Genomic DNA, 10,721 nt, shown 5'->3' with positions numbered 1-10,721 from the left:
TGGATGGATAAGTACATGGATGAATGGATGGATAGGTATGTGGATGGATGGATGGATAGGTAGGTGGACAGACAGATGGATGAGTGGATGGATGAACAAACAACTTAAAGCTCTTCCTACTCAAGGCAGAGGTGCAAGGGAAATAGCAGCATGGACTGGGGACAAGGCCCCCATCACTGTCTGGGTCTGTGAAATAGAATACCAAGCCCATGGCCACAGCCCGGCTGCCACTTCTCCATCTCCTCCCTTCCAGGCACCTCCGGCCGTCCCCAGACTTCGAGCTCCTTTCCCCCTGACGAAAATCGGACTGTGGCCTCGGTCCCACGGAGGGTCAACTCCAGCCCCCAGGCCAGGGCGGGGCACACAGGGTATGTAAAGGGGCAACCTGGAGCTGTGGAAAGGGTTGGGGGGTAAGGGGCAGGGTGAAGCAATAGACCCCAGGAAGCCAACAGCCCCCTTCCAACTCTCTCCGCTGCAGAAACTCCTAAAGGGAAAGTGCAGCCTCCCAGCTACCCCGACCTGCCCAGGCCTGGGGGCTAGGTGAGTCTCCCCCTTTGTCCAGGTTCTCTCGCCTGGTCTAGCCCCATCGTACCTCACTCCACCCTGCCTAAGCTGAAGTGAAACGGTCTAACCCACTGCTCTTCCCGCCTCACAGGATATCAAGACAAGATGCTTGGTCTGGAAGGGGGTTTGTGAAGCAGAAATAAAGTGCCAAGTCCATCTGTTGTCTGGCGTGTGGCGAGAGAGTGCTACCCACCGCCAGGGGGCAGCTTGGCATTGGAAATGAGCCATCTCGGAGGCCTAATTCCCCACTGGACCAACCTAGCAGTCTGGGCGTCTGAAGAGCCAGGAGTGGGGGACCCAGCTCCTCTGGGCTCAGGAGTCTGAGCCCCTAGTCCCCTCCTCCCTCAGACCTTCAAGTGGAGTCTGCTTCCCTCCCCCAGCCTCCTCCCTCCCCTCCGACTTTCCCTCCTGCTCTCAGGACCCAGGAGTCCAGAATCCCAGGCTCTCAGAAAATCAGACACCTACCCCACTCCCCTGCATCAGGACAAAATAACTCCTGAACCCAGACCCAGGTATCCAAGATCTCAGTCCTTATCACTGGAGACCCCACGTCTCCTTGAAGGTTATGTGCCCATCCTGCCTGTCCCCATCCTTGTCTCCTCCATTCCTGTTGGGGGTCCTTTTCCCAGAGTGACATTAACTTCCAGCCTAAATCCGGCCAAAGAAGTGTCTCCCCGCCTTATCACTAATTGTGAGTGAGCAACAAAGCCTCTCTCACTTCAGTTTAAGTCAGTCCGCGTTCTCTGTGCCCAGCCCCAGGCTGGGAACAAAACTGATAACAACAGCCCCAGCCTTGCCAACCCGGAGTTCACAGTCCAGTGAGGAGACAGACCTGTGCCCAGACAGTGACAGCCCAGAGTGGGAAGAACTAGGATGGAGGATTACGGGAATCCTGAGGGAGCAGCTGATGCAGTCAGGGAGGGCTTCCAGGAGGAGGGGACGTCCGAGCTGAGACTCAAAGGATGAGAGAAAGGAAAGAGGCCCGCACAGAAGCAGATAGGCGAGATTCAGTTGCAAGCAATACAGACCACCTCCTGAGCAGCAAGGGAATTCATTGAAAGGATTTTGGGTTGCTCCCTGAATCCCGGGAGGGACTGGAGACCCGACCCGGCAGCAGAAAATGAGCAGAAACACTGGCAGCTGGCTGGGCCCTGGTGGCCCAGTCACGGTCGTGTCACAGAACCGGTCTGGTGAGCAGCATAAGCTGGTGCCCCAGTGACCACCTGACTGCCTGTGCTGCCCCAGAAACTGGATGTGTCTGCCTTTCTCATTAGCTAGCATCCAGAACAGGTCACTTCAAAACAGGGTGGTTGAAAGCAATGCAATCTGAAGATTGTCTGTGGTTTCTGTGGGCCAGGATTTGGGGAAGGGCTCAGTTGGGTGGTTGTGGCTGAGCATGGGGCTTGCAGTGGCAGCTGGGCTGTGTCTGCAGCGAGCAGCGGGGGGCTGGTCTAGCCTGTTGCTGGGGGGGGGTGTCTCAGAGCCTCTCCAGGTGGTCTCAGCTTTGGTTGTATCTGGGCTTCCCCACAGCAAGGCAGTCTCCATGCATCACACTGCTTGTGGGATGACACAAGCTTTGTGAAGAATATTCCAGTGAACAAATAGCGGGGGGAGCTGTACGGGCGTTTCTGAGCTGATCTGGGAAGTCATGCAGCAAGATCTCTGCCACAATCTGCGGTTACATGTGAGTTAAACCACACAGATTTAAGAGGAGGGCACACGGGGAGCCCTGGCGGCACAGTGGTTAAGGACTTGGCTGCTAACCAAAGGTCGAGGGTTCAAACCCATCAGCTGCTCTGTGAGAACGAGGTGTAGCAGTCTGAGTCCATAAAGGTTACAGCCTTGGAAACCCTCTGGGGCCAGTTCCACTTCGTCCTATAGGACCGCTATAAGTAGGAATCAAGTCAGTGGCAACTGGTTTGGTTTTGGTTTTTATTTTAACTAACAAGCTTTATCTTTGCTCCACCTTCATGATATCATTATACATACAGTGTGTAACATGGTGTTTTGGTTACCTAATGATGCTCTGATAGGAATACACCACACCTGGAATGGCTTTAACAAACAGGAGTTTATTTTCTTACAGTTTGGAAGCTTTAAGTCCAAATTCAAAGTGTCAGGCTCTAGGGGCTGGGTGAAAGCCCCTCGACCTTGGGCTTCAGCTCTGCCTCCTGCTCCCAGCCCACTGAGGCTGGAGGCTTTTCTTCACTCAGCTGCTGGCTGCCGAGGCTGACAAACTCAAGGTCGACAAGTAAAAAGGCACAGTCCTGATGTTACCAAACCACACGACAGGCCATGAATTCAAGTCTATTGAAAGTCCCAAGGTCGCAGAGCATGGTAGGCTGCTGAACAACAACTCAGCTACATGCAGGGTTCAAGCATGCCATAGGCTGGAGAGCTTCCTCAAGGTCGCTTCTTATTTACAGGAAGCAGACCACATCCCTAAGGCAGCTACTCAGCTGCTCCAATAGATTCCACCATGGAGTTAATTACCAATCTCACCATGGGGAATACTACATCCAGCTGCCCAGCCACTCAACCAGGCCCATCCATGTTGACACACAACCTTAACTCACACACATGGTTAACTTTAAAAATAGTTCACAGCTTGTGCAATTTGGGAATTGTGACACATTTGGAAGGGCGGGTGGGCTCGAACTGCTGACCTTTTGGATTGCAGCCAGGCACTTAACCACTGCCATCACCATGGCTCCTTTTAGAGAAAACAGACAAGTATAAATGGTGGCAGAATCATTTAGAAAAGGCTAGGACTAATAGCGATACAACCTGAAAAACGTAATAAATATCGAATTGTAAATGTGGAAGTTACTGAATTGATCAAAGTTTTGTTATTTAAAAACCACTGACATCAAGTTGATTCCGATTCATGGTGACTCCCATAGAGTCTCTCTCTCTCTCTGCCTCTCGTTAGTGTGTTTGTGTCTCTGTGTGTGTGTGTGTGTAAGGAGCCCTGATAGCACACCGGTTAAGTGCTCAGCTGTTAACCAAAAGGTTGGTGTTTCAAACCCACTCAGTGGCTCCAAGGGCAGTCTGGCAATCTGTTCCTGTAAAGATTAAAAAACAAACTCAAACTAACTGCCATTGAGTCAGTTGCAACTCATAGTGACTCCCATTGGGTTTCCGAGGCTGTAAATATTTATGGAAGTAGATTGCCCCATCTTCCTTCCAAGGAGTGAGTGGTGGGTTTGAACTGCTGACCTTCTGGTTAGTAGCCAAATGCTTTATCCGCTACGAAATCCCATGGAGCTGTTCTACCCTGTCACAGGGGTCACTAGTGGTTGAAATCAACTCAGTGACACCTAACAGCAACAGGGCAAGGATGGTGTCAGGGAAAAATCATGAATTCATTGCATAAGGACTTGTCCAGCTCCGCCCCGTAACCAAACCAGTTGCCACTGGAACTGCAGGGGTAGACGCACCGTTTTTTTGTTTACTGGACAAGACAATAAAAAAATAAACATAATCTACCCAAACTGAAAGCCAAATCCCCTGCCCATGAATAATTCTGACTCACAGCGCCCATAGAGAATAGAGTAGAACTGTCCCTGTAGGATTTCCAAGGCTGTCAATCTTTATGGAAGCCAACTGCTTCATCTTTCCTCCCAGGAGCAAGTGGTGGATTCAAACTGCTAACGTTCTGGTTAGCAGCCCAATGCTTTAACCACAGTGCCAACCATGCCTAATGCTCTGTCCATGATCTCTCAGGCAGTGATAAGGAAAAATGAAGAGAAAGGGGCGTAAGGAGTGGCTGGCAAAGTGCTCCAGGGGCAAGGTGAGGTTGGAGAAGAGGTTTGAAGCAGGTGAGGGTAGGAAGTGCGGGGATATCCAGGGGAGGAGGAGGGAGTGAACCAGCAAATGCAAAGGCCCCCACACTGGATGGAACAAGAGGCTAGAACACACCTGGTGTTTTGAAGGGAAAGCTTGGAAGCCCAGAGGCTGGGGTGACAGAGGGGAGTTAGCGAGGGAGGGAGCGGGAGATGAAGTCAGAGAGGTAACGGAGGCCAGATCAAGGGGAGAACTTTAGCTTCCACTCTGGCGACAGGGGGCCCCAAGGGAGGGTTCCAGAGCAGAATGATGCCATCTGACTCACACTTTAACGGGATCCCTCTGGCTGTTTATGAGAACGCAGTGTAGGAATCAAGGGCAGATGATGTCACTGCACTAGTTTCTGCAAGTCTGCAAGGGCCTGGCTGCCATCTCCCATACTTTGCCAACACCATCACCTGAAGGCATCAATTCTTCTCCGATCTTCCTTATTCATTGTTCAGCTTTCGCGTGCAAGGGGGCGATTGCAAACACCATGGCTTGAGCAGGTGCACTTCAGTCCTCCAGGTGGAGCCAATCTCTGGAGAAAGACATCATGCTTAGTAAAATAGAGGGTCAGCGAAAGACAGGAAGACCCCCAACGAGATGGACTGACACAGTGGCTGCAAGGAGGGGTTCACGCAGCTAAGATTCTGAGAATCTCACAGCACCGCCATTGTGTTTCGTTCTGTTGTACACAGGGTTGCTATGAGTTGGAACCTAGTGGTCAGCACCTAACAACAACGACATCTTCCATATGCTGTTGTGTGTCATCAAGTCAATTCTGACTCTTGTTGTTGTTGTTATGTGCCGTTGAGTCGGACCCAACTCATAGCAACCCCTCCTTGGGTTTCCGAGGCAGTATCGCTATGGAAGTAGATTGCCCAGCCTTCCTTCTGAGGAGTGGCTGGTGGGTTTGAACCGCCAGCCTTCTGGTTAGCGGTCAAGTGCCTTAGGCACTATGCTACCAGAGCTCCTAGAGACCCTATAGGACAGAGCAGATCTGCCCCATAGAGTTTTCTAGGCTGTAATCTTTATGGGAACAGATCACCACGTCTTGCTCCCTCATAGCTGCTGAGTGGGTTCAAATTGCCAACCTGTTTGTGCCTCCGGGGCTCCTTCCCCCCCATATGTTGTGGTTGTTAGATGCTGTGAAGTGAGCCCCGACTCACAGCGACCGTATGCACAAAAGAACGAAACATGTGCCTGATCTGACCCATCTTCACAGTCTTTGCTAAGCTTGAGCCCATCATTGCAGCCACTGTGTCAGTCCATGTCATAGAGGGACTTCCCCTTTTTCGTTCCTCTATATACACTCCATATATTCCTTCTCCCTTACCTAGAAATTCAGATGGCTTCTTGAGGAAGGTGGGAAGGGGATGGTTGATGAGAGTGCACCCACCAGGATCCATCCTGGCTGGGAACAGCAGGTGCACAAGCTGAGGACAGAAGAGCCTGGAAGTGGGCATCTGGGGTGGCAACCAGGGGAGTCTGTGCCCGGGAGAACTTGGGGCTGTCGGGGAGTGAGCTGGTTCTCTGGTCCCGTGATGATCTAACATGGGTGAGGTCTGCTCATGTGTCTGACTGCTACTGATATGGCACCTTGAAAGCCTTCTCCCAGTACCTGCTCTGTGCTCTGGCTTGTGCTGGGCGGGGCTGGGGACACAGAGGTGACCAAGACCTCATGGGCCCCCAGTCTAGAGCAGGAGACGGATCAGACTCCAGATGTCCACCATTCAGTGTGGGCAGGGCTGAGATGCGGAGCCCAGGACACTGCAGGAGTCCAGAGGGGCTGGCTGACCCAGCGTGGTGGCACGGACCCTTTCTTGGAGAAGGGGATAGTGTGACTAATAGTGAGATATCACCTTTTCCCATATAACATGGAGCCTTGGTGGCCTAAACAGGTAAACATTCAGCTGCTCAAAGAAAGGTTGGTGGTTTGAAGCACCTAGTGGCTCTGCAGGAGAACTGGTCATCTGCTTCCATAAAGATTACAGTCTGGAAGATTCTGTGGGGCAGTTCTCTGTCACAAGGGGTCACTGTGACTTGAAATCTACTCCATGATATGCAACAACGACACCTGCTGTAACAATTGAGCCTCGGTATGAGCAATGGATAAAGTAGCCGTGATCAGTCAGACGACATGACCCCCAGGCTGACCTGTGGCCTAAGCCACCCCTCTGGGTCTGATGTGACCCCCCTCACTCTGCCAGTGGCCTCCTCAGGAATCTTTCCCAGCGTGACCAGTGTCCTCATCCTGACCACTGTTTCTGGGTTAGCTTCTTCCAAGTGACCCGTGACATCACACCCACCCCCCTGCCCAACCAGCAGTCTGGGGGATTTTGTCCCACTGTGACCTGGGTTGCAGGCCTCTGAGGCCATCTGACCTGTGAGCTCCCTTCTGACCCACGACCCTCACCTTCTGACTCGTGGCTGGCCCCTTCCCCCAGCTCCAAGTGCACGGATCCCCTCCCTTCCCCCACTCACCTGCTCCTTCCTGCCAGCTTCTCCTCCCTTCCCCTCTAGGCTGGGAGGGAGTGTAGGGGAGAGAGGGAGAAGGAAGGGGGGTGGCATTCCTGGGATTCCCTAGAGGTGGGGGCGGAAAGGGAGGCCCCACAGGGGAGAACACCGGCGGCCCTCCCACCCCTGGTCACAGAGGGCCGGCGGAACTAGGATTTGAAGACCATTAGGTATGAGATTGAACTGGCTGGTTCCGGACCACTGCTCAGGAGAGCAGGCCAGAGAGCTGGCCACAGGGTAGGGCTTACCGGGAGCAGCTGGTCAGGTTGGGAGCCATTGGGCCAGCGCAGGTCACTGGTTAGGGCTGGGGCTCACTGGCTGTACAAGGGGAGGCTAACTCAGGCCACTGGTCAGGGTGTTGTACTAGGAGAGGCCAGTGAGGGTCCTTGGTAGATGTGATGGCCACTGGCCGCACGAGGAGAGGACAGTGCAGGCCACTGGTTGTATTGGGGTCTGCTGGTTCAAGTTGCCCAGCTCCCTGCCCATAGCGAAAAGGACTCCCTAAGGCCCTTGGGCAGATCGGGCAGGGAGAGAGGTCCGCGATGGCCCGGGAAGGTCAGAGCCCAGGCCACTGGCTAGACTGGTCGGTCAGCCGAGCGCGGACGCCGGGGCTTGGGGGCGGAGGGTGGCCCGCGCGCGCGCGCGCCCGCCCGCGGTGAACAGGGAGGTCCGCTCCAGGGCAGTGGGAGGTCCTGGCCCCGCGCCTGTACTGGGGGGGTGGGGAATGACGGGGACCCGAGGGCGGGGCTGGGCGGGGCCTCCAGCTCCCCAGCCCGCCCTGGCCGAGCCGAGCCGCAGGCAGCCGGGCTTAGTCGCCTCCAGCGCCGCCACCGCTGCGAACATGGAGCCCCCGGACGCTTTGGCTGGGGCGCGCGGGGCCTCGCGGCTGCTGCTGTTGACGCTCCTACTTGGGGCGCGCCCAGGTATGGCTCGGGCTGGGAGCAGGGTGACACTGGGGGGGTAGCCCCGGGGAACCCCGGGAAGGGAGAGGACAAAACCTGGGGACCCAGGGAGCAGGGTATGGGAGTGTTAAGGGGTACCCATCCCAGTCGGAGAGCTGGGGAGCTGGGGGTGGCATGGCGGAAGATCGGAAGGCATGGAGAAGTCACCCTCTCCTGCTCAGAACCCAGGAGTCCGGGCCCCCAGCCCTTCCTTCCCCGAATCTGCGGTCCTCAGCCCGCTTCTCCCTCCCACCAGGAGTCCAAACCTCCAGACACCTCTTCTCCCAGGACGCAAAACACCGAACGCCCAGGGGTCCCACTCAAAGGTTCTCGAGAGTTTGAAGGAGGCCAGGCACCCTTCAGAGAAGCTAGGGACCTTGTGGCCAGAAACCAGCAAGTCCCACTCATTGGGGGTTTTCAACCTAGACTCCGAGGCCAGACTCCAAAGACCCCACCTCCCTCTGCAAAGGGCAGTGACAGTGGAACAAAGTGTTTTTCCAAATGACGGTGCCCCCTTCCTGGGCCCCAGATAAATCCATACACCTGCCCGGTGGTGGGAAAGGAGGAGGCCCTGAGGGGCTGGGAGCTGAGGAACAGGCCCCTGAAAGAGACTGGGACGGAGAGGGGAGACCCCTTTGCCTTCCGTTTTCTGTGTGAGCTCAGACCCTGCCCCAGACTCCAGCCTGGCTCATGCCCCTTGCCCGGGACTGACTGGGACCAGAAGTGGGTACCTGGGAATCCAGGCCCCTGGCACAAGCTTGGCAAATAGTGGATCCCCAGGGGCTGGGCAGGGCCGGGCTGGGCGGGGAAGGGAAGGGAAGGGAAGGGAGGTCCTAAGAATTAAGAGCTGGTGCCAGGATGCCAACCCAGAGGGCCAGAGAGGGGGTTTCCTTACAAGAACCAGTGGCTCATTCCACTGGACCCAGGACCCAGTTGAGACCCACAGCTCCCTACTTCCCCAAGATTCAGGAGTCAGGACCCCAGCCCTCTCTTCACTTAGACCCAGGAGTCAGGACCCCAGTCCCTCCTTTGACTCAGGAGTGGCGGGGTGGCAGACCTGTGTCCTCTCTTAGACCCAGGAGTCCAGGCCCCAGCCAGCCTCCTTCCCTCTCAGACCCAGAAGTCAGACCCCCAGCCCCTCCTCCCTTAGACCCAGGAGTCCTGACCCCGGCCCCCTTCTCCCTCAGACTTAGGAGTCAAGGGGCCCAGACCTTTCGTCCCTCAGACCCATGAGTCCTAACCCCAGCCCCCCTCCTCCTCTCTTAGATCCAGGAGTCTGGGCCCTCCTTCATCAGAACCCAAAATCCTGAGCCTTAACCCTACTCTGTTCTGGGGTGACTCATCTTAGCCCCTATCAAAGAGGGGCCAGGGGGCGGGCAGGGGGCTCTGGCGCCAAGCCAAGCCAGGCAGGTCTGAGCCAGCCTGTCCCTCCCACATTCCTGAAACCTGCCCAGCCCTGTCCCCCCTCACCACCCCCACGCACCCAGCCCGCCTCAGCTCCAGGCCCAGCCCAAAGCCCACACCCCAGACCCCCTACTTCTGAGGGAGGGTAAGATACCCAGGGACTGAAAGAGATGGAGGCTGAGAGGGACAGGTAGAGAGACAGAGACTGAGAGATGAATGTACCCAAACCGGAAACTACGGTGAGACCCAGGATGTGCGTCTGGCACGCAGAGATGGAGACCACCATAGGGAGAGACAGGTGCCCACATCCCTGTGCAGGCCCGGCCCGGGAGCCGGATGCAGGGAGGACCAGGCCTGGCCCCGCTCTGGGGGTGGTTGGTCTAGTGGGAGAAGCAGGACAGACTCAGTCTTGGCCCAGGGTCATTGGCTGGAGGTCCCCAGGGCACTGCGCTCCCAGGGAGGAGCGTCCAGCTCAGCAAGTGAAGGGAGAGGTGGAGAGAAGCCCTGACAGGGTCTGAGGTAGAGGAGAGAAGAGACGGAGGGGGCTGGGTCTGAGGGAAGCGGGTGTGGGGGCCAGGACTCCTGGGTCTGGGAGAGGAGGGAGCTGGGGACTGGGACTCCTGGGTCTGAGGGAAGAGGGAGCTGAGACCTGGACTCCCAGGTCTGAGGGAGGTAGGTGCTGGGGCCCCGGACCCCTGGGTCTGAGGGAAGAGGAGGGTCTGGGGCCAGGACTCCTGGGTCTGAGGGATGGGGGAGGACAGGACTCCTGGGTCTGGGAGAGGAGGGAGCTGAGACCTGGACTCCTGGGTCTGAGGGAGGAGGTGGCCAGAGGCCCAGACTCCCAGGTCTGAGGGAGGTAGGTGCTGGGGCCCCGGACCCCTGGGTCTGGGGGAAGAGGAGGGTCTGGGGCCTGGACTCCTGGCTCTGCCTGGCCGACTGTCCCCGTGGCACCTGGTGAGCGCTCTCGTCCTCCCACAGGTGCTGAGGCTGAAGTGCACGTCTCGGTGCCCCCGCTGGTGGAGGTGATGCGCGGCGAGCCTGTCACCCTGGACTGCACCCCCACAGGAGCCCACGACCACTACGTGCTGGAATGGTTTCTGGTAAGTGCTGTGGGCTGGGAGTCAGGCACAAGGGACGCACAGTCTACCTTGTTAGATCCAGAGGGTCCTCTGCAGCCCAACAGGCTGGGTCTCCCTTTACAGATGGGGAAACTGAGACCAGGAGAGCACTCATGGGGTGCCCTGGAGTCTGGGTGCTGCTGGGAGTAGAATAATGTCTGCCGGTTCTTGAGAGACAGAGAAAACATTCTGAGACAGAACACCACAAAAGCAAGACAGAAACCCATGGCCCTGAGTCAGTTCTGACTCCTGGTGAACCATGTGACAGAGTAGAAGTTGGCTCCATAGGGTTTTCTTTCTTTTTTTTTAATTTTTATTGTGATTTGGGTGAAAGTTTGCAGAGCAGATT

The 10,721-nt window shown here is 56.2% G+C and overlaps 2 protein-coding genes across 2 annotated transcripts in view; both read left to right on the top strand.

Moving 5' to 3' along the window:
• CBLC (Cbl proto-oncogene C) overlaps nucleotides 1-581 on the top strand; it is a 19,591-nt gene extending 19,010 nt beyond the window's left edge. The window contains 3 exon segments of the mRNA XM_007943085.2: nucleotides 254-299; nucleotides 302-368; nucleotides 563-581. Coding sequence (XP_007941276.2) covers nucleotides 254-299; nucleotides 302-368; nucleotides 563-581 — 132 coding nt within the window.
• Nucleotides 582-7,750: 7,169 nt separating this feature from the next.
• The window catches only part of BCAM (basal cell adhesion molecule (Lutheran blood group)), a 16,622-nt gene continuing 13,651 nt past the window's right edge, over nucleotides 7,751-10,721 (top strand). The window contains exons 1-2 of the mRNA XM_007943084.1: nucleotides 7,751-7,832; nucleotides 10,233-10,354. Coding sequence (XP_007941275.1) covers nucleotides 7,751-7,832; nucleotides 10,233-10,354 — 204 coding nt within the window. The remainder of the gene's footprint in view (nucleotides 7,833-10,232; nucleotides 10,355-10,721) is intronic.

Source organism: Orycteropus afer, unplaced genomic scaffold (assembly GCF_000298275.1).
Source record: "Orycteropus afer afer isolate SDZICR_OR568_19922 unplaced genomic scaffold, OryAfe1.0 scaffold00099, whole genome shotgun sequence".
Classification (NCBI taxonomy): domain Eukaryota; kingdom Metazoa; phylum Chordata; class Mammalia; order Tubulidentata; family Orycteropodidae; genus Orycteropus; species Orycteropus afer.
This window is presented reverse-complemented; position numbering and strand designations above follow the sequence as displayed.